At 29.5% G+C, this 25,232-nt stretch overlaps 1 protein-coding gene across 2 annotated transcripts; it reads right to left on the reverse strand.

Moving 5' to 3' along the window:
* Positions 1-18,847: 18,847 nt before the first annotated feature.
* Positions 18,848-19,422, reverse strand: LOC149056300 (uncharacterized). Of its 2 annotated transcripts, none has more exons than XM_089227814.1 (3): positions 19,366-19,422; positions 19,134-19,290; positions 18,848-19,008 (listed from the first exon to the last, which is right to left on the reverse strand). In XM_089227814.1, exons 1-3 carry the CDS (start codon positions 19,417-19,419, stop codon positions 18,887-18,889), a joined length of 333 nt encoding a protein of 110 aa, XP_089083940.1. In that variant the 5' UTR covers positions 19,420-19,422; the 3' UTR covers positions 18,848-18,886. The 2 variants fall into 2 exon arrangements, with proteins under 2 accessions (XP_089083940.1, XP_089083941.1); XM_089227815.1 differs by having other exon boundaries at positions 18,848-19,012.
* Positions 19,423-25,232: the final 5,810 nt, after the last annotated feature.

Genomic DNA, 25,232 nt, shown 5'->3' on the forward strand with positions numbered 1-25,232 from the left:
TATTGTACAAGTTTATAATTTCAAAAACATCAACAGATTTCCTGATAGCTGTGTCAAATTCATCAATTGGTGGGCAAGGGTAATTATACGTGGTGTGATTGCAAAACGAAGGGCACCAAAAAAATGTGTGGTTGTAAAAATATAGGAATCGTATGTATTACGAAATTTCATGACAATTTTTCATGTTGAAATAAGTAGATTAATTTTCCCAGTTTCTTTTCAAATAATAATTTTCGTATGGCAAAATAATCATGATTTAAATTAGCAATACAAGTATAATATTAATTAATAATGAATATATCTATAGTTAAATATAAGATTGTTTCTATTTCATATTTCTTTTTATAGACTTCAGTGCTATACTATAATATTATTTGCGAATACGTATGTAGCTATGTAAAAAATAACCAAAATCATATTATTATGTCAAAAATTACCAATATTCTGATGTAAATGTCAATATCCACTTGAATAATATAGGCTGAACAATAATAATGTAATAGAGAAACTTCAATGAAAATGTATGCCAAAAATCATTAACCAACTTCATAACAAAGAGTATCGATTTCAAGGCACTGAAAAAAAATAACCATTATCTTTGAATTATCGGACCATGCGTGCTAGCCTTGTATACGAAAACACTAAAAAATGAGCATTGTACACCTACTACATAATACCGTACAAACTACATTTTAATCCCAAGAGAGATAACTCTGCGGAATCCCAATAGAAAAAATAAACAAATTCAATTCAAATACAAGTTTTTCAATTTAAAATCCTATATTAAACGCACCCATTATATTATGCCTCAAAATGAAAAATGCATTTTGCTATTACAATACTAAATCAATTTTTCTTTTTCTTTTTGCCAATTCATCCAACACTAATTATGGATTAACTTCATAGTTTATAGTGTTTATACAAACTATTAATATAATTTTCAAGTCGAAATTCTAAAACATAAAAATGTTAAAGAAATAACCGTGTTTCATGTAAAAGTTAATTTATCATCTCAGGTTCATGGGGGGTTCTGACCCCCCCCCCCCCATGGATACGCCACTGCCATAATAACAATATTATAGTGATATTTTATGAATTTGATTAGAACTAATTTTATGCATTTCCTTTTGTAATTAACTAATGACATCGTAACTTGTTACTTGATTCATTGAGTGTGGAGTTCGATTGAAAAACTTATCATTTGATTTAATTCAATAGTATTTCATAATAACTTAAAAACATGTACTATAGTCTATAATAATGATCATTTTATTATTTTATGACTATTGACATTGTATATTAGTATGATTATATACATACATATTTGTAATTAGTTAAGTTTAATTTGAAGTGGTTTAGAAATATATATGCCCCACCTACGCATTTATGTATACAAATTCCCATTAAATGAATTTCAGATTTATCCTAAAGTAATAACCACCGTTGTAGTAAAGAGTCGGAATTCCAAGAGTTCGATTCAAAAACTTTTCAACTCCAATGATAAATATTAATATAATAGTATACTTTCAGGAAAAATAAAATAATGTTTGTCTATACTATAGACATATTCTATCTTATATAGCTACATAATATATCTCATGCGATATGTATTTAGTTTCGTAATAGTTTTGAGTTTACAATGAGGACAGAATTCATCGATACCGTAACTTAAATATATAATATATACAGTTATATACAAATATCATAGAATTCGATGGTATTGAAAAAACGATAGGTAGTAATATGTGTGCTTACTGAAAACGACGATGTGTATTTTTATACGGTATTCATGATTTAAATTAACGTAGGTACTTTATATAACATATTCTTACGACGTTTTATTCAAGCAGAAATCATATTCTTCAGTGATTCCAGGTGCAATCGTCATGGTCGACATAATATGATTACAAGATATTTGGCATCCCACGGGTCGTAGGTACATCGTATATATTAATATATGCGAGCTGCATTCTACTTGTACACGCTTGCGAATATCATATATGCATACGATACATACATATATGACTATGATAACATACTATTATAGGTATAGGACGACAATGTGTGTGTGTTTTCGGGCGAGTAAATATATCCTTGTTACACCTATATATTATGATGTGTACCTACACCTCATTCGATAGCACGTATAATAACAAAAGCTACAGTGGTGTATATTATTATAAATATATAATTTTATATATATAACATGCACGTGATCGTACGAATCGTAAACCGTTTCGGTCCGCCACAATATTATATTATTATTATTATTATTAATATTATTGAAAGCGTTTTGCGCATTAAATAGGGAAATGCAAATTCGAAAACGTCCCGTCGGGAATGTTATATTGTGTGTTTATACACAATATTATTATTATATAAACTTTAAAACCACACGCGCACCGTCCGATAACACCGTTAATTGTCTCCGTTCTCGTTAACCGGAACTGCAAGGATGAAACGCAGTGTGGCCTCAGATACGCTATTTTATATTATATTTTTTTACTATTCACCCGCGTGTGAAACATTATAAAAATTACAGAGTTATTTAAATCAACGTGAAAAAAAGTTGTCATCGTGTAAAGTGTATAAGAATTATTATACACGCCAATCTCAAACTGATCGACGTATATATTATATAGGCATAAGACAGTATTACCAGTAGTCGGGTCGCGGCTTCGCCTGTATTCAGTCACGGGGCATTAGGATATACAGCTGCTACATCTCCCGGAAAGACACGGATGCCAACTTCGCCAACTTCCTGGGAGACGTCGAGCAGTCTGTTCGATCGGCAGACTTGCACTACTCGGTTATCATCGGAGGCGATTTTAATTCCTGGTCGCAGGAGTGGGGCTCAGCGCAGAACGATGCTAGAGGCGACCAATTAGCTGACCTAGCTGCTAGTTTGGACCTGTTGGTCGGTAACGTTGGCACCAAGCCTACGTACCGCAGAATAAACGCTGAGTCGGTGATCAATGTCACGTTCCACCGCTGCCGACCTTGCCTCGCCCTCACCCATTGGAGACTGGGCACTCGAGCCCCGCCCACCAGAAACCGCAGAAGATGAAACCGTTGAAGACTTCACCCTGGCCGAACTGGCCCAAGCCTGCAAAAGACTTCCCCCTGGCAAGGCAACCGGCCCTGATGGTATCCCCAATGAGGTTCTAGCCAAGGTGTTCCTCCGGAAGCCTAACATCCTACTCAGCGTCTACAACAACTGCTTGGCCAACACCACCTTCCCTTCCCGATGGAAGAAATCCAGACTAGTACTATTGCACAAAGGCCCCGGCAAGCCGACAACCGAAGCGTCCAGCTATAGGCCGCTGTGTATGCTTGATTCCTCGGGGAAACTCTTAGAGCGGCTAATTCTGGCAAGACTCGACACGCACCTCGATAGCACCGGTCATAGATCACCAAACCAATACGGGTTTCGCCAAGGCAGCTCGACTTCTGACGCAATTGAACGACTGCTGAACGCCGCACACGGCGCAGCGTTAGGTGCGGCACAGCACAGGGATATTTGCGTGGCTGTGTCTCTAGATGTGAAGAATGCATTCAACACGGCTCCCTGGAAGAAGGTGGATAATGCCCTCCGGGTTAAGAATGTACCCTCTTACTTTGTGAAAATGATAAGATCCTACCTACAGGATCGATCCATATTGGTTGGCGAAACACTCCACCATCGAAGTACGACGTGCGGCGTGCCACAGGGCTCGGTTCTCGGACCAGCCTTGTGGAATGTCTTTTACGACGATTTATTGGACATGGAAACCCCTTCGGGTGTCCAACTCGTGGCATTTGCCGATGATGTGTGCGTCATAGGCATCGCCCGCACAGGCGAGGCAGCCGCTACCCTGCTTAATCCTGTGTTAGCTAAGGTATCGGCTTGGATGGAACAAAACGGACTGAAGTTAGCCCCCACCAAAACTGAGGCTGTAGTCCTGACAAGGAAAAACAAATATGACAACCCGGAGCTTCTGGTTGAAGGACACGTAATTCCTATCAAACGATCAATGCGATACCTTGATGTTGAGATCGACACTCGGCTTTCTTTCACCAAACACATACAACAGGCCTCCCGTAAGGCTACCGACTCAGCGACAGCCATAGGAAGACTGATGCCCCACATCGGCGGACCGTCGCAAAGCAAAAGAGCGCTTCTTGGCACTGTGGCAAACAGTAAGATGCTGTACGCCTCGCCGACCTGGGCCGTCCGCGGGACAAAAACGGCTAAGAATCGCGCAGAATTGGCAAGAACGCAGAGGGCCGTCGCACTCCGCATAACACGTGCCTACAGGACAGTCTCGGCCGACGCTTCGTCAGTATTGGCCTCAATGCTACCTGCAGACCTGTTAGCAACAGAGAGGGCTAGAGTTCGGGTTCGCCTGGACGACCAGACTGACGTCGTCCCGAACACCGTTAAAAACCAAGAGAGAACAATCAGTATTGCAGCTTGGCAAGCTCGGTGGGACCGGTCTGATAAAGGCAGATGAACATACCGGCTCCTCCCTGACGTTGGGCGCTGGTTAACAAAGCCACCGCTAACCCTGACTTTCCGACTGACGCAGGTGCTTTCGGGGCACGGGTGCTTCCGGAGCTACCTGAAGAGGTTTAATCGGGCGGACGACAGTTATTGCGTATACTGCGTCAACCCCGACGACTCTGCTGAGCACACAGTTTTTACCTGCCCGAGATAGATTGACGACCGCGTTCGGATGACTGAGATTATGAGGTGACCTCCGAACGCGGGTGACGTTGAGGAAATCCTGTGTGGTCCCCTGTCACATGACTTGCCAGAAGACGCCCAAGCCCGAAGAAGAATTATTAAACAGTTCGAAACTAATCGCCTGGAGTTCATCCGTATGGTCGAGACGATTCTGTCGACCAAGGAAAAGGATGAACGCGAGGAAGAGGCCTTGCAAATGGCATAGGGGAACGTGCGACCGCCCTGATGGAGAACGAAACATCCAGAGTGGTGGACTCCGGTCGGCTCGCCAATCGGATGACAGGCACGCGAATTCAAGGGCGGCGGACTCCGGTCAGCCCGAGAAGAACAGGAAGAAGTCAAGTAAAACTTGTAATGTAATTAATATTTGATAATGTCAATAAACGATGGCGGCGCCGCGGGTTCTGCTTTCGCATTGCTTGCGCGGCGTCGTCGGTTAAAACGGAAAAAAAAAAAAAAATAATAATAATATACCTACCTACCATATTAATATATATATACCTAACCGAATATTAAAACACGACGAAAACTAAATCAGACTACCGTATTTGGTGACGTATACAAATATCAGAGCATTCGAAAGTTGGATTCACCGTGATGAGCAACTCCTAATGTTGGGATTTCATAAAATATACCTGCGTTTAAATTTTGGCGCCAACGAATGTCCGGTGGTGATATATTTCAGTTGATGGTTTGGTGTTTTTGCAGGTTTCAAAAAAATGTTGACCGCGATCATTGACCGGGAACTTATTCAACATCATCCATCCATCTATCTGCTATTTTATATTTTTCTTTTATTTTTTTTACTGAACCATTAAGCTGAAATTTAAGTAAATCTAGTTTTTTCGGGACATTTCGATATTACAGCTTTTTACGCAAGCGGGTAAATTTATTATAATATACAGTCGAATCGTAAATCGTAATACTCGAACCTAAAGAACTCAAACAATTTGACAACTCGGATTTTTTTTTATATTCTTCTAGAAATTCTTACAACACTCAATGAATTAGTTATCTCGAGTAATACATATCTCAAATCGAATTTTCATCTTTTTTCAAATTCAAGTTTTCGAGGCTCAACTGCATATTATAATTTGTAAAACATATATATATATATATATATATATTGAGTACTTACATACCCAGCTGTATATTATTATGTGATATTGATTTTTCAATTTGAATAATTAAATTAGAATTTGTCAAAAATTTATTTGGAACAAATAACAATTATTTCACTCAATTTTTTTGTATAAAAATATGTAATTTTCAATATTCAAATATTATAGTACTTACTCAATTAACAATATGTAAAAATAGCATGATCACAATATCGTCAACAAAAGTTATTGTTAGAAATGATTACCATACAAAACTTAGTTGCCTACTATAAGTTATAAACAGAGTGATTCATTTAAGTGAGTACACTAATTATCTCGAAAAGTATTAACTGTTTTGCATATTTTTTTTTAACTTCCATGTTTATGTTTTTCTAAAACCGTAAAATATTTTAATTTTTGTTGCCCTTATATTTATTGATGAAACCACTATGAAATTATGATTCTAAAATGGTAACATATAATATAAATACCATGAATTAATAATCCCAATTTTATTGTGAATTTACGCGTTAACATTTTTATTTTTCATTGATTTGTTTGTAACATACATCTTCTCAAAGTATTGGTGGTTTTCAAAATGTTTTCAATAATTGTAAAGACCAGAAGCTAGTCATAAATTTTGTATCGTTAAACCCAAGGTAACAAAATAAATAACAATTAATTAAAGATTACCATTGTACTTTGAACCTTAATCATTTATTAACTTATCGACTAATTGGACATACCGAATTACCTAAGAATAATAAATGATAAACTGGAAATATATTGTGACAAATGTATTTTAATCACAATTTCACAGATAATATTAAAAAATTTAAATCGTATCACCACATAATTATATCTTATTACGACTAATGACCAAGCCACCAAGGTATAACTTGAAAATTCATGACTGGTAATATGATTATAATATCATGCATATAGTAAATAATAAATACCTATATTTAGGCACAGAATGATAATTTAGGTGACAGTCTATATATGATAGTCCTATCAATTATCTTAGATAATATTGTTCTGTGATAATTATTGTGAATGATATGAATGTTGTATGATAATAGTAGAAAATGGAATAGAATAATAGGTGTTATAATTTTACATCACGATTTAAGAATTTAATTAATTAATTACCTATCTTAAACCGTGTAATACAGTTACACGATTTGAAAATCTTGTAACTTTTTTTTTATTGTACAAAAACTAATATCAAATTAATGTAGTAATACTTATATTATTTGATTGACAATAAATCGAAATCACAAGAGTCCAAGACCATTAATGAACAAGGATTGTTTAACCTACTATTATTGTGATACCTACATATTCACACATATGTACCTATACATAATAAAAACAATGAATGACAAAAAAATATAATAAAAATCTATAGGTACCTGGTACCTATCGCACATTTGCACAATATACATACATATATACACTAAAAAAAATATACTAGATATAATAAACTCCAAATCTCATAAAAATAAATTTTTGTGTTTGAGGTCTTATAAAATTGTCTATAATAAAATTTGAACACAATAATTTTTATGTTTATCTTTTGGTTCGAACCATATATAAATATATATAATATACTTAATAGCAATAGAATTTAGTAAGAGACTCATAAATAATTACATAGTAAATGATACTCGTACAATTATTTTTTAATAACATTATACAATACAGGAGTATGATGACATTAATTTTAGATGGTTTATGACAAATTGAAGGGGCTCATTACTCATTTGTAAAATCTCTTCAAAGGCGCACACAAAGCTACCTAAGAAATTATTTTATACACCTTATGATGCAACTAATAAAAGTCTAAAAATGTAATTAAATTCATATAACATGAGGTGACGTGAGCCATATTGAAAATATTATTCTCACAATTTAACATTATTTTATTAACTATATTTTTTCAATACAATATTTATTTAAAATTTTTTTTTAACTTGTATAGAAGGCATTCATACATATAACTGATATGTCTTATTTTTATGATTTAACTTTTAAAAGGAATATTATTTTATTTTTTTAATTTCTAATAAAAACTATTCACATTAGTTTTGAACTAACTGTAACAAATCAATAATCATAATTTTAAATATACATAATATAGTACCTAACCTTTAAGTAAAACTCTATTATATTGTATTTTTTAAATGCATACTAATTTTACAACTTTTTCCACTCATGTTATTTAATTGAAAACCATTTAATTCAAAGTTTCAAATTCTACCATATTATATTTACAATATAACAAACCAATTAAATAATTTCAAATTGTTTAAAAGGGAAAGACAATGAAAAGGTAGCAAAATATTTCAAATTAAAATTTATATAATGTTTTATTTTAAGATTATTTAAACAATATAATTATGAATATTGTTAAAAACAATTTGATAATATGTAGGAAAACAACTTACCTATTTCAATATATCATGACTGAAATCACCCCATTTTATATTACTATTATTATGAGTCACTATAAAAGGCATTTGTATAGCAAGTGATCTACTAATTTACTAAATGTGATCTTACACAGGATTTACATATGTAAATTGTACATATTAGGTATAAAATATATTGCACCATTAATTATTAAAATATTTTTATTTTTAGAATCATCAAATCAAAAAAAAACTTCAGTTAAAAATACATAGTTAACTATCGTTGACTATTGCAACGATATAAAAAATCTATTCCTATAATTATCAAAATTAGGCGTACCTACATAGAAACATTATTATAATCAAACCTGGAAAAATATTTTAAAATAATAACACAACGACTTGATACAAAACATTTATTTTTTAATAATATCACAACCTCGATTTTTATACACTGAAAAACTGGATTGCCAACGGGTACTTTTTTTTAATGAATTTATAGACTATTAAACTGTATAAATAACATGTACAATTAAATTTAATTAGGTAAGATATTATACTGCAGTGTATGACATTAATTGACATAACTGCTTTTATTTTATTGTTAGTTGTAATTAACAATAAAATAAAAGCAGCTACATGGATTCAATATCATACACCAGAGTAGATACCTTACCTAATTAAATTTGAATTGTACACGTATAAATATACAGCTTAATAGTCTAAAATATTTTCATTACAAATCATCTTCTTCATCAAAATAATAATTAAGTATTAAAATGGCAACCTTCTTTTTCGCCGCTTTTTTTGATGGTTCTACAAAATTACAAATTAAAGGCAATGTTAACTAATTATTATAGAACAATTTTAAATATCAATACTAAAATTCATCCAACCAATATTTGTTGGTGGTAATGATACAATACAAAAATATTACCGTATGCACAAAAAGAATGTCCATCTATCACACATTCAACCTTGTATTGTGGAGGATGATCTTTGTCTTCTAGAGTTGTAATAATGTTGAGACAGGGAGATAACTCATTTAAAAGACGCACCGGATGATTCTTTCTTTTCTCATCAATGTTCTTCATTTTCTAAAATAAAGGAGCTCAAGTTATAATATTTACTATTATATTATATTTCTAACAACAAACAGGCAATTAATATTATGAATTAACATTTATATTCTTAATCTTATATAAAGTCTATTCTTATTTACCTTCGATTTCGACTTTCTTGGTCTCTTGGTCAGTATATTCGTAATTGATTTCATATCGTCTGGAATGTCCTAAAACAGATTAGGTACATACAATTTTATATAGTATATTACATACAATATTGCAATAAATTTGATCATTTACACAAGAAGTTTTTTTTTTTTTTTTTTAAATCCTAACTCCTATTATATATAGTTAGATAACGGCTAAAATATACTAAGTAAAAATCACACATACAATGATATTCAATTTAGTTAAGCATAATGTAATTTAATTAGTTTTATCGAGAACAGTATGGACGATTCAAATATTTGATTGAAAGATATTTAGGTCTATCGATATTTAATTTAATCTATATTCTGACCATAGTTCTAATATGTCTCTGTACCAAATTTCATAGCAATCAATTCAGCCATTTAGAAATGCATATAGAACAAGCAGACAGAAATCCATTTTTATAAAGATAGGTTTATAAATATAGCTTTAGAAGTCATCGTCCACGGATGGGGAGCTGGACAGTGAACGAAACAGTCCTGTATGTTTGCATGAGTAATTTCACGGGATAAACAAAACATTATACGTACCTATGGTCATTATTGCATATTCAAAATTATTATGCTTATATATTATTTCCTCTAAAATGTTACACACAGTAATAAGCTAGGTAACATTTTTATAAAAATAGTATACTATTATTATATTATTATAAAACATTGTTTCTCTGCCATAACAGCCATTTAAAAATTACCGTATCTACATTAAATTAATTATTAGAAAATAAGAATAATACAACTACCAACATTAAATCATGTAATTTACTATTCAAAAAGTACTATAGAGTATAAACTTTCTATTATAATCTAAAATCAATTGTTACCACGAATGTTGGAGATGGAGACACTGGTCTAGTAATCTCTTCCACTATTGTCGATTCTGATGGCATAACTATTTCCACTTCGGTTGGCTTGGTCGGTTGTTCGATTTGAATGCTTGAGTTTAATAAATCCTGGTGAAAGGGAATTGCAGGTGCAGGTGTATTTTCCGATTCGCTTCCTAAACGAACGTTATGTTAAAAATATTGTTAATTAATATTATAGGTAGGTCGATATAATATGTATTATAATATTACTTTTTATATATTCCTCATTAGTATTGGTGACACCATTGTCCTATTAATAGAAAAGATACTGTCAATATTTAGTTTTTTAAAATAAGTAATCTCATATACCAACTGCTTTATACAGTTAACGATTAAATCATGTGATGTCCAGCTCTTAAGATAGTTATTAAGAATTTAAATTTTTAGATTCTATTCAAAAACTACAATATAGAGTATAAACTTTCTATTATAATCTAAAATCAATTGTTACCACGAATGTTGGAGATGGAGACACCGGTCTTATAATCTCTTCCACTATGGTCGATTCTGATGTCATAACTATTTCCACGTCGGTTGGCTTTGTCGGTTGATCGATTTGAATGATTGAGTTTGTTAAATCACCATCTTTTAACAATTTCTTCTGCTTGGTTATATAATTATACAAAAATCCTACTGCACTAATAGTTCCAAATGCAAGACTTGCACAGATAATTCTTCTTGACATTTTTTTTAATGCTATTTTCAAAGTAAACGGATGTATTGAAATGAACAATAATATTAACGTTTCAATTGAATCAAATAATCGGTCATTCGTTGTTATGTATTTATTATAATAATATATTTTGTCTCCAATCAGCGTTGCCCGGACAAAAAGTTTTTTTTGTTTAAATGCATAAGCATTTATTATAAATACTACTCAGTATATTTTATAATCTATGATATAAGTATGAAATAATAACATTTCTATTATTAGAATTAATATTATTGACATTAATAGAAAAAAAAAACTAAAAAAATTGAAAAATTAAAATTTCAGTAAACAGCTCAATACTTATTAAAATATCTTGAAAATTTTATCAAGTATAGAAAGAGGAAAGAGCCTATATTAATTTCAAGTATATGCGGTTATTTGTTTTAGAGTTACACCAAAACAATAATATTTCTAAAAGAGAATAATCTATTGAAAATCCAATTTTTTGAATATTTAAATTTAAAACGCTCATAAGAACTTTATTTTATTTTCTGTTGGATATTTTTTTTATGATAAAGGTTTAAAAACTTGTAGAAATCTTGTATTACATTTTCAAATCTTAACTTTTAAAAGAAAATTTTTTATGAATTTCTAGCTTAAAATAATTTGCGAATTTTTGTGATCTTTACGTATTTATATAAAAAATTGTGACCATGTATTTATTTTTATTTTTCAACTGATATTGTAAAAACTAAGTTAGGAGTCTTGTATTACAATTTCAAGCTTTTCTACCAAACAATTGAATTTTTATCGATTTTAATTAAAAAAAAACTAAATAAATAGTTCAGTAAACAGTTTAAAACAATTTTCTTATATAACAAGATACTGAAGTCGAAAATTTAAGCACTTTTACTGTCCCAAATCGTGATAATAGTCACAAAATAAAAAAACATAATCGCCATTGTAAAATTAATACTTTCCTTGGACCACTCAGAATCTAATAAACTAATAATAGTAATATTGTGTATAAATATTGTTTTGAAATAGGGGCTTTGACTCTGTTTAGAATCAATATTTGTATGCATAGTTATTATTAAATACAAATATTGTTTACATCATAATAAATGAATTACTTAATTGACATTCAATAATGCGTCATCTATTAATGTAGGATTTTAAATAGCAAAGAGCACTCGAAAGAATCTACAAGAAATTAGTTGTTATAATGCTCTCCTAGTTATTCCTCGTTTCATCTGGTAGACGATGTGTAAAAATTCCATTCACTATAATGGTGATGGTAACGACCTAAACCAAAATCTACCAGCAATTTTGATGGGCACTGTTTTATTACTGCACTTTTGTTGTCCAACATATTATTATAAAACACTGGAATACAAAGTAGTTTTATAATAATTACAATATTATATTGCTTAAACTATTTTAATATTATATAACAAATTACACTTAATAGAGAACATTCGAATCACACTTAAATTAAACCGGGATTAAAATAATATAGAAAAGTATAATTTATACTTATAAAACACTGTAATGTAGTGTAATGACGTGCGCCTAAGCCATCATATCTTTTTTAAATTTAAAATGTATAATAAAATAATTATAATAATTGATATTCATTAACGATAAGATCAAGTTATAAATATTGAATAGGACAAAATATAATGATACTACACACACACACACACACACAAAATGGATAAAATCAATAACAGTGAACCAGAGAGAGATCATTTTGTTCTAAAATATAAACCGGTCACCTCATCCTACACTTCTGATCTAACCACGATTTCAGCGGTGAAGTCGCTACAAGGATTTGGTAAAATATTAATTTATAATTATTGAATAATTGATTTAGAGACAAATAATCTTGTTCTGGTAATTTTTAGTTTTTTAATTCATTACAGTATCATAACATAAAAAATAAAAGTAAGGAAAAAAATGCAAACGGACGCTTACACGATGATCATCGGTTGCAATGATGATTTATAATTGATTCTGTTCTCGAAATGCATTAAGCGCTAGTATTGATAATGTAAAATTCAGTAGCATAAAAACTATAAAATTGTGTTCAATTTCAATATGATGGTTTATAATATTATTATTATATCATTTGTTGATGTAGCATTATGATATTAAATGTATATTAGTATAATTTTAAAAAATACCATTGATTTTTAAAATAATATCTAATTACAGAATATTGATAATATATATTTTAAGAAAACACTAAATAAGTTATAAATAATAATTAATCCGAAATGTAATGATCTTTAAATAATTTTGTACATTTAGACGATCGTATTATATAATATTAACTTATGAAAAAGGAATTCAATCGGAATATTTTTAAGTTCCATTCATCCATGCACTTTGTTTTATTCGACATCGGAGAGGAAGTTAAATAATATTAAGTTATTTTTTACAATACGGTTTTTTGCTTGTCGTCTATCTATGAACAAAATCATAACATTGTTTCCAACATTCAATAGTTGTAGGTATATCGTCAAACATTATTGATTGATTAAGGTGAAGTTACTTTAATAATATCATCGATTGTATACTTTCAAGTGACAAATTTGAATTATTTAGTATTTTATATTAGGTAAAAACCTACGAATTAGCACAAGTATATAGTTTTTTTTTTAATAATATGATATAAGAATGAATTCATTTAATATTTAAGTATTATTGGTGTTCTGTAAAAAATCAGAAGTGCATTATGATAATACAACGTAAATCATCATGCAGTTTGAAAATTTCAGCAACTTTTAACAAATAATATTATGCAGTCGTGTTTAACGAACTAACGTCATGTACTATTCATTATTATTATAATATATTGTTGGATAGAGTTAAATACTTGGTTCAAAGTTTATAGAATAGCCAGAAGCCGGTAGTTAGGAATATTGCATAATATATTTTATGCACAAGCTTTGTGCAATGTTTAACGATAAAACATGAACGAAACAGGTAACGAGTATTGTACATAATACGGTTGTGGTACCAATAACAAATGGGTTGTCTTGCGTTAAGATTGTAATTCAGAATTAATTGTATGATAAAAATTGATAATTGTAAAATTTGCAAAATAATATATAATATGAAAAAGATAAGTAAATATAATTATGAGGTTAAATAACAGAAAACTGATCCCATGCCTTGGAATTTACCACAATATCATAAAACAAAAAACTCTGACCAATAATTCACATACAATAACACAAATTGTTTGAATATCATTTAATCGCAACTTAATAATATAAAAAAATATACTTGAAAACATTAGAAAATATTATAAAATTACCTGTATAATGTTACAATATAGATCCGATATGCAAAATAAATTCCATCGATACGCATATGACATAGTAGTATAACTCATGTATACAAAAAAATAAATCTTAAGTTGTTATAGGTACCTAAAATTTATTACGTATAATAATTAGCAAATTACTTAAAAATAGAAGACTTTATTTTTAATTATGAAAAAAGGGATGAAAGTAGCTCTGCGGTACAAGACCAGCACAATTGGAGTTAAGTGTACCTCGTTATTATAAATTTAGTAGACAAGTAATGTTTGAAATTTGAATTCAACAATAAATCATTTTTTTTATATTCGTTAAAAATCTACTGTAAGTCGAGATCTCAATATATTTTTGGTAACCAATTGGTTACGATACAATATTGGTTTAATAATAATATATATTATATTCGAATAAATATTATTTAGATTTTATAGTTTTTTTCTTTATGATTATTTAAGAAAATATTGAGTATTTATACGTTTGTCTTCAGTATCATAAATAAAAGATTAGAAACTCAATCGAAGTTGACAACGGCTGGAGCATTCCGCGTTGATTTCAACTTTTCGTGTTTTCGACAGATTTTGTAAAAATTTTAACTATAAATGCTTATAAAAAAAAATCGTGACTAAAGATTTTTAATTTTTTTAGCTACAATAATAACAACTCATAAAGAACCTTGTATTACATTTTCAAGTATTTTTTGTCATCCAAAATTTTTTTACCGACACTTCAAAAAAAAAAAATTCTCATAAAAACCGAAAATTTCAGTGGTCTATAAATAACTCAAAAAAAGTTAAAAATTTTTTAAAATAAAACGGTATATAGATAACATTAACATAAACATTTTGTGAAAATTTCAAGTATTTACAGTGATTTTTAGGTTTTGAATTACAACCATATAAAAAGATCGGTTTGGTTGAAAACTAGTTTTGCGTAAAAATTCCTGTTTTTCTGTCACTTTTTTGTTGTTTTTCTCGATTTTTTTGAAAACTATTGGAAAACGTTTAATTTCGACTTCTATAATGCACCAAGTATATTCAAGTTCCCATCGGAAACCACCTCAAAAGTTTGAAATTGAAGCATTATTTTGACTAGTTATGCTGTACACAGATACAAAAAAAAAGCGAGTAAGTCGTGGTTGTCGCTCAAAACTTTGAAAATTTTATCCAATATAGAAAGTGTTTTTATAAATATTCAGTCAAAAGTTCAAGTATCTGTGGTTATTTGTTTTAGAGTTACACCAAAATAAAGAAATCGCTAAAAGTGAAAATCCAATGTTGTACAAATTTAAATTTCAAATGCTCATAAAAATTTAATTTGAATTTCCGGTAGACTTTTTATTTGTGATAAAGATTGAAAAACTTTTAAGGAATCTTGTATTAAATTTTCAAATCTTAAATTTAAAAAGAAATTTTTTTATGAGTTTCTAGTTTAAAATTATTTGCAAATTTTTGTGATTTTTACGTATTTTGTCAAAATTCAAACTTTGAATGCTTATAAAAAATTGTACTATGAATTTCTTTTATTTTTCAACTGCAATTGTAACAACATGTTAAGAGTCTTGTTCTAAATTTTCAAGCTTTTTTACCTATCAAATAAATTTTTATCGATATTAATTTAAAAAAAACTGATAATGATCGAAAATTGCAAATACCTATGAATAGTTCAACTTAAATCGAACATTTTTTGAAAATTGCATGGTGGATAGAAAATACTTATATTAACATTCGGTGAAAATTCCATGTACCTATCTATGGTGAATTCTTTTAATGTTACATCAAAAACCAAAATCGATTTTGTTGAAAACTGATTGTGTGTATTTTTATTTTGTTTTTCTCGATTATATAGAAAAGTATTAAGAACCTTTTTACTTTTGACCCCCCCCCCCCCCCCCCAAGTGTACCAACTAGATTCACTTTCTGATCGAACAAGGTACTGAAGTCAAAAATCGAAGCACTTTAATTCCCCAAAAAGTAATTTTTATTATGTTGAAAAAATACTACATAACTCCCAATTAACCAATATTTCTTCATAAACAATATTATTAATTTTTTCACCAGGGGCATATACCTATGTATAAGTTTTTTTCTGGGAGCAGGCAACATAAAATTTCCATGTGTGAAGAAGGAATCGCTGATGTCAATTCCTGCAACTTCCATTGTCTGTCCTTGTGCATTATTAATTGACAAAGCAAAAGAAAAGTTTAATAGGATATCGGACACGTTTAAATTCTAAGGGATACTCGTTTGTTATCATTGGTATTCGTATTCATGAGATATATACAATTTGAATACTCGCTGAGCCGATAAATGATTTTAGTAAGTATTCACACGGTATCGGTCCAAAAACTGTTTAAGAAATATAATAACATAAAATACCATTTGGTCGGTTTATTGTGAAATTTATTAGGATTCATAAATGGCATTATTATCGAAATAAATAAATAAAGCGTTAAATTTTCCGCATCCTCGGGGAATGGCGTTTGATTTGTGGCGTATTTTTTTCACCCAATAATATTCTTTCCACATCGATTGTCGGAAGACGAAGTTATGCTATCAGACCAACCGATCATATCTATAACATAATATTATTGTCATCTCAGATTTGTTTGATTTTCATTCCGCTTGTGTACTCAAAAAATACTAAGGTATAAAAATACTATATTATTACTATTACTATTATTATTAATAAATTATTTCTATATAAACGAATAAACGAAAAAGCGAACAAGATCACGTCTTTTTTCAAATGTTGGCTCTTTTGCATATACCTTGAAAAAATTCACCATTATCCATAAATAAAATTTTCACCCAACAATAAAATTTTTCCGCGTGTCCAAAATTTTCTGCCTTACATTTATCATACTTTTCAGTTCCCTAAACCTCACCTGCGTATTATCAGATTTCATCCTTAGTTATACCTTGGCGAAGTATTAAAAGCAACCACTCCACTAATAAACAGCTTTGTTATAAAACAATAATTATTACTTATTGAACATAATTTTGATAAACAAATTCTTTTTATCTTATTGTGAATCAAACAAGTACATATACAATTAGTTCAATAAAACATTAGAACAAAAAGTGCAATAATATTAAGTAATAGTATTTATTAATCACAATTTATTTTGAATATATTATATTTTACAAACAGGTACATCGAATGTCCACACATCGTTTCAAAAAAACATTTATAGCATAATATGATGATTTCCTAAACATAACATCTCATTCTGTGTAATTTAAACTGGCTGATAATTTAGAAATTTAGCGGCGTTTTCCACGTTATCGGGTCAAAAAAAACAATTTTTTTTCACGAGAAGTTTGTGACGCCTTAGACATGATTTTCTTCGATTGTTTCATCGCGTATCTCATACCAATCTCATTCCCACAAATAAACAATTTCAGGCCGTTCGATTTCCCATACGCGAACGAGACAGTCATTTTTTGAATGATAGTTTTCTTGCATAATTATATATTGGCACAAACATCAGTTCATGGTGGTCATTACAATCCTCGATTTTAGAAAGTGTAAAACTTGAATAACAATGGGTACTTTTTTTTAATGAAATTATAGACTATTAAACTGCATATACAGGGTGATTCATGAGGCGTAAAACATTCATTATTTATAAAAACTATTTACTTTTTCCAATTTTTTTTTTTTCAAAATTTTATGAACATGCTGTTCTAAACCTATATAAATTATTAATATTTTTCACCCTTATATTTATCAGGTAAATCAACTATCAACTTTTTATTTTTAAATGGCAACCTATGTTAAAAATATCATAAATGAATAAGGCTATTTTTTTAATAAATTTTCACGTATAAATTTTCATTTTTCGTTAATCCGTTGACGAGATATAGTCTCAAAAAATTGGATGGTTTTGGGGTGGTGTTTGTCCTGTGTAAATATGTTTACTTATTTTGGGGCACAACTCAGGCTGAACTATCGTACTTACTGCATTTATTTGAAAAGTGTATTATGTTTATCGCTAGAGTACAAAAATCCCAACTGCGGCCGCAGTACTGACATGGTATAATACCACATTTATACACAAACAACACCCCAAAACCATAAAACTTTGGGAAGAATATAATATCTCGTCAACGGATTTACGAAAAATTAAAATTTAAACGTGAAATTCATTTAAAAAATAGCCTTATCAATTTATGATATTGTTAATATAGGTTGCCATTTAAAAATCAAAAGTTGATAGTGGTTTACCTAATAAATATAAGGGCAAAAACTATTGGAAATTTATATAGTTTTAGAACAGCATAGATCGAAAATTTTGAAAAAAAAAAATTCGAAAACAGTAAAGATTTTTATTAATAGTGAGTGTTTTACGCCTCACAAATAATCCTGTATAGCATGTACAATTAAATTTAATTAGGTAAGATATTATACTGCGGCGTATGACATTAATCGATGTAACTACTTTTATTTTATTGTTAATTGTAATTAACAATAAAATAAAAGCAGCTACATGAATTAAATATCATACACCAGAGTAGATACTTTACCTAATTAAATTTGAATTGTACATGTATTATTGTACTATGGCTCTTAATAAAAATGATCTTCTTCATCAAAAAAATAATTGAGTATAAACTTGGCAACCATCCTGTTGGCTGCTCTTTTTGATCTGTCTACAAAATTAAAAATTAAAGGCAATGTTAACTGATGATTATTGAATAATTTTAAATATCAATACTAAAATTCATCCAACTAATATTTGTTGGTGGTAATGGTATAATTAAAAAATATTACTGTATGCACAAAAAGTATATCCATCTATCACACATTTCACTTTGAACACTGGTGGAGAATTTTCGTGTAGGGTTGCAATAAAGTTAAAATCGGGGAATATCTCTTCAACAAGAAGCACTGGATAGCTCTTTCTTTTGTCAGCAAAGTATATCACATTCTAAAATAAAAGAGCTCAAGTTATAATATTTACTATTATATTATATTCCTAACAACAAAGTATATTCTTATTTACCTTCGGTATCGACATTCTTGGTCGCTTGCTTGATGTACTCGTAATTGACATCATATCGTCTGGAATGTCCTAAAACAGATTACATACCATATATAATGATATGTGCAGTAAATTTGATAGTTTACACAAGATTTTTTTTTAAATCCTAACTCTTATTAATATCATGTGGTTTTGACAGCAGTGTACTTTTATATACATATATATATATATATTGAAAGATAACGGTTAATATATACCAAGTAATATTCATACATACAACGATATTCAATTTAGTTAAACATTATGTAATTTAATTCATTTTATCGAGAACAGTATGGACAAATCAAATAATCGATTGAAAGATATTTAGGTCTATCGATATTTAATATAATCTAATCTATCTCTGTACCAAATTTTTTTTCATAGCAATTAATTCAGCCATTTAGAAATGAAAATAGGAAAAGCAGACAGAAAACCATTTATATATATATATATATAGGTTTATAAAAATAGCTTTAGAAGTCATCGTCCACGGATGGGGAGCTGTACAGTGAACGAAACAGTCCTGTATGTTTGTATGAGTAATTTCACGGGATAAACAAAAGATTATACGTACCTATCGTATTTATTGCTTATTCAAAATTAGTATGTTTATATATTAATTCATCTAAAATGTTACACACAGAAATAAGCTAACATTTTTATAAAAATAGAGTACTATTAAGATATTATTATAAATCATTGTTTCTCTGCCATAACAGCCATTTATTAATTACCGTAAATTACCTACATTAAATTAATTATTAGAAACTAAGAATAATACAACTAACAACATTAGATCGTGTAATGGTCGGCTATTAATATACTCAAGAATTCAAATTTTTAGATATTATTCAAAAAGTACTATAAAGTATAAACTTTCTATTATAATCTAAAATCAATTGTTACCACGAATGATGGAGACACTGGTCTTTCAATCTCTTTCGCTATGGACAATAATTCTATTGGCATAACTATTTTCATTTTGGTTGCTTTGGTCGGTTGTTCGATTTGAATACGCGAATTCGGTAAATCCTCGTAAAAGGGAATTTCAAGATTATTTTCTGATCCGCTTCCTAAACGAACGTTACGTTAAAAATATTGTTAATTACTATTGTAGGTAGATCGATATAATATGTATTATAATATTACTTTTTTTGAATTCCGCTTTATTCCAGGATAATTTTTTATCTAATATGAAATTATGTTTGGTTAAAATATAATCAATACTCAATATATTTTACGAATATGAAAAACTAACCTTCTACAAAATTCAATCTTTGGTGTCTTATGATATTATTTGAGTTTTTATCTATAATTTTAATTCTTCTTCCAGACTTTGTGTTATAAGATTCGACCATTCCCCTATCATCCTATTAATACAAAAAGTTCTATCAATATTTAGTTGTATAAAATAAGTAAGCTCATATATACCTACTACATTACACATTATAGTTTCTACTTTAAACAATATATTTACCTACGTATGAAGCTATCTAAAAATTAGCGAATAACGAATCATATTATATAATATTTATATATCAGATTTAATCACCCTTGTTTAATACGTTCTACCCGTTTCCCGCCACAAACATGGTCTACGATAAGTCGATAACATACGCCTTGCTATTATATACAGTAAATTAATTAATTGAAAATAAGAATAATGCAACCACCAATAATTAAATCATGTAATCGCCGGCTATTAAGATAGTCACGAATTTTAATTTTTAGATACTATTCAAAAAGTACTATAAAGTATAAACATTCAAATATAAACTAAAATCAATTGTTACCACGAATAATGGAGATGGAGACACTGGTCTAGTAATCTCTTCCACTATTGTCGATTCTGATGGCATAACTATTTCCACGTCGGTTGGCTTGGTCGGTTGTTCGATTTGAATGCTTGAGTTTAGTAAATCCTGGTGAAATGGAATTGTAGGTAAAAAATAAATTTGATCATTTACACAAGAAGTTTTTTTTTTTTTTTTTAAATCCTAACTCCTATTATATATAGTTAGATAACGGCTAAAATATACTAAGTAAAAATCACACATACAATGATATTCAATTTAGTTAAGCATAATGTAATTTAATTAGTTTTATCGAGAACAGTATGGACGATTCAAATATTTGATTGAAAGATATTTAGGTCTATCGATATTTAATTTAATCTATATTCTGACCATAGTTCTAATATGTCTCTGTACCAAATTTCATAGCAATCAATTCAGCCATTTAGAAATGCATATAGAACAAGCAGACAGAAATCCATTTTTATAAAGATAGGTTTATAAATATAGCTTTAGAAGTCATCGTCCACGGATGGGGAGCTGGACAGTGAACGAAACAGTCCTGTATGTTTGCATGAGTAATTTCACGGGATAAACAAAACATTATACGTACCTATGGTCATTATTGCATATTCAAAATTATTATGCTTATATATTATTTCGTCTAAAATGTTACACACAGTAATAAGCTAGGTAACATTTTTATAAAAATAGTATACTATTATTATATTATTATAAAACATTGTTTCTCTGCCATAACAGCCATTTAAAAATTACCGTATCTACATTAAATTAATTATTAGAAAATAAGAATAATACAACTACCAACATTAAATCATGTAATTTACTATTCAAAAAGTACTATAGAGTATAAACTTTCTATTATAATCTAAAATCAATTGTTACCACGAATGTTGGAGATGGAGACACTGGTCTAGTAATCTCTTCCACTATTGTCGATTCTGATGGCATAACTATTTCCACTTCGGTTGGCTTGGTCGGTTGTTCGATTTGAATGCTTGAGTTTAATAAATCCTGGTGAAAGGGAATTGCAGGTGCAGGTGTATTTTCCGATTCGCTTCCTAAACGAACGTTATGTTAAAAATATTGTTAATTAATATTATAGGTAGGTCGATATAATATGTATTATAATATTACTTTTTATATATTCCTCATTAGTATTGGTGACACCATTGTCCTATTAATAGAAAAGATACTGTCAATATTTAGTTTTTTAAAATAAGTAATCTCATATACCAACTGCTTTATACAGTTAACGATTAAATCATGTAATGTCCGGCTCTTAAGATAGTTATTAAGAATTTAAATTTTTAGATACTATTCAAAAACTACAATATAGAGTATAATCTTTCTATTATAATCTAAAATCAATTGTTACCACGAATGTTGGAGATGGAGACACTGGTCTTGTAATCTCTTCCACTATGGTCGATTCTGATGGCATAACTATTTCCACGTCGGTTGGCTTGATCGGTTGATCGATTTGAATGATTGAGTTTGTTAAATCACCATCTTTTAACAATTTCTTCTGCTTGGTTATGTAATTATACAAAAATCCTACTGCACTAATAGTGCCAATTGCCAGACTTGCAATGATAATTCTTCTTGACATTTTTTTTGACAACGCTCTTTTCACAGTATACGGATGTATTGATATGAACAATATTAATGACAATTGAATCAAATAATAGCTCATTCGTTGTTATGTATTTATTTATTATTATAATAATATTTGTATCCAATCAGCGTTGCCCGGAAAAAAATTTGTTTTTGTTTAAATGCATACCTAAGCATTTATTATAAATACTATACAGTATTTGTTTCTGCAATTAGCGAATAAAATACAATGATTTATCATTCTCCTATTACCAGGGCCGGACTGGGCAGTCGGGATACCGGAGGTTCCCGGTTATCCGCTAGTTTAATTTGGGCCACTTGAGCTTGTAGTTGCGTTTTTTTTTAAGTTTATTGGTTTAGACATTCTGTCAATAGATATAGACACATTTTCTAATGCGATTGAATTGAATATAATCTAACCTTGAACATGGGTGTGCGATAAAATATTAAGGAGATTCCTCAAAAGTCAAAATAGATATGAAGAAATGTATAAATTGCCAAAAACCGATTAACTTAATCGGTTATCCTTTTCTTATCGTAACGCACGTCTACGCTGCCTAAAATATGCGACAATCGCTTCGACGAAAATTAGTACTGTTCGCGCACGTGTTTGGTGATCATTAATAGTTATCATTTATCGAAGTGTCGTGTTTGTTGAGAAACGAATCGTTTTTGTTGAAAAAAAAAACAGAATCTGTTCTCAAGTTTTTTATAATAAAATGGATACCAATAATATAAAAAAAAAGAAAAGGAGGCGCTGAAAAAAACAGAGAAAAAAAATTAAAACTTTTAGAAGCTCAGGCATCAAGTTGTAAATCAATAAAAGACATTTTAAAAAAAAAAGTTGATGAAGGTACTCCGGCCTCATTTAATACATCGTCTTCTCAATGTCAAAAAGAAATTACGAAAAAGCAACTAGATTTCGAACAAATTGTTTGTGTAGAAAAAAATTTAACAAAAGAACCACAAATAAGTTGCAATTTATTTGAAGACGACACTAACTTGGAAAATAAAAAAATAGATACTATTAAGTAATATAAATTATGATATGATTAAATTAAAAAATGATTTAAGTGAAGACTATTGGTTTAAGCCACCAAAAAAAGAAGAAATCACAATATTTTTTAAGTATCATCCTATTCAAATGAGTATCACAAATTTTAATTCAGAGAAATCGTACAAAAGAAAAGACAAAACATGCAGAAAATGGGTTACTTATTCTAAATCACAACAATTATTTTTCTGTTCAATATGCCTGCATTTCATCGTCAACTTTAAAATAATTTTTGTAAAGGAGTAATTGATTTCAAACATATGTATCAAAAACTGGAAGAACACGAAAAAAGTAAAACTCATTCTGCTGCTGTTGAATCATTTATTATTTGAAGTAAAAATGTTGATATTAAAACACTTTTGTGTACTAAAAGTGTTAATCTTCATAAAAAACAAATTTTAGCAGACGTGCAGTACTACATAGAATTATCGATATTTTAAAATTAATTGTAAAAAGAGGTCTCAGTTTTAAAGGATCAATTGAATCTGCTTATACTCTTGAAAATAAAAATGTAGACCATGTGAACTTTTTGGAAATATTAATGTTATTGTCTAAGTACGATTTGACATTGAAAAACCACTTAAATCAAACTATTGAATTAAGCAAAAAGAGACACGATAAAGTAAGTTGGAAGTAGCTGTGGACGAGGGGACTTAATATCTTTTTTTTCAAAAACTACATTAAATTATGTAATTGATTCAATACGTGAATTAATTATTTCACGAATTGCTGATGAGGTCAATGAAGCTAAAATATTTACTATTCAGATCGATACAACACAAGATATCAACGTTACCGACCAATGTTCTGTAATTATTATAAGGTGCGTATTTTAGTAAAATATTATTTACATATTTTAGGTTTTAATAACCAAATTAAAATTAAATTAAAAAAAAAAAAATAACTAAACTAAGAAATTAAAAATGTTTTACAGATACGTGACTGACAAAGTTCATGAACGATTAATTAAATTATTTAGCGTTTCTTCATTAACTGGGAAATCGATTTGTGATCAAATATGTGTAAATTTAAAATTGTCAAATATTAATATTAAAAATTGTATTGGAAATGCTACTGACGGCGCGGCGAATATGCAAGGTCAGCACAATAGTTTTAATACTTGGTTACAAGAAGAATCTGGAACTCAGCTACATACTTGGTGTTACGCGCATGTTTTAAATTTGGTCATGATGGACATAACAGAAAAAAATCATTATTAAATTACTTTATTTGGACTTTTAAACTCGTGTGCCGTTTTTTTTCGAGAATCCTACACACGTATGAATATTTTAAAAGATTTACTCTCAGAATCTCGTATAAAAACAATATCTGTAATAGCTCAAACTAGATGGTGGTCTAAA

This window comes from Diuraphis noxia, unplaced genomic scaffold, assembly GCF_037042655.1.
Source record: "Diuraphis noxia isolate RWA-SAM2 unplaced genomic scaffold, SU_Dnox_SAM2 contig0004, whole genome shotgun sequence".
Lineage (NCBI taxonomy): Eukaryota > Metazoa > Arthropoda > Insecta > Hemiptera > Aphididae > Diuraphis > Diuraphis noxia.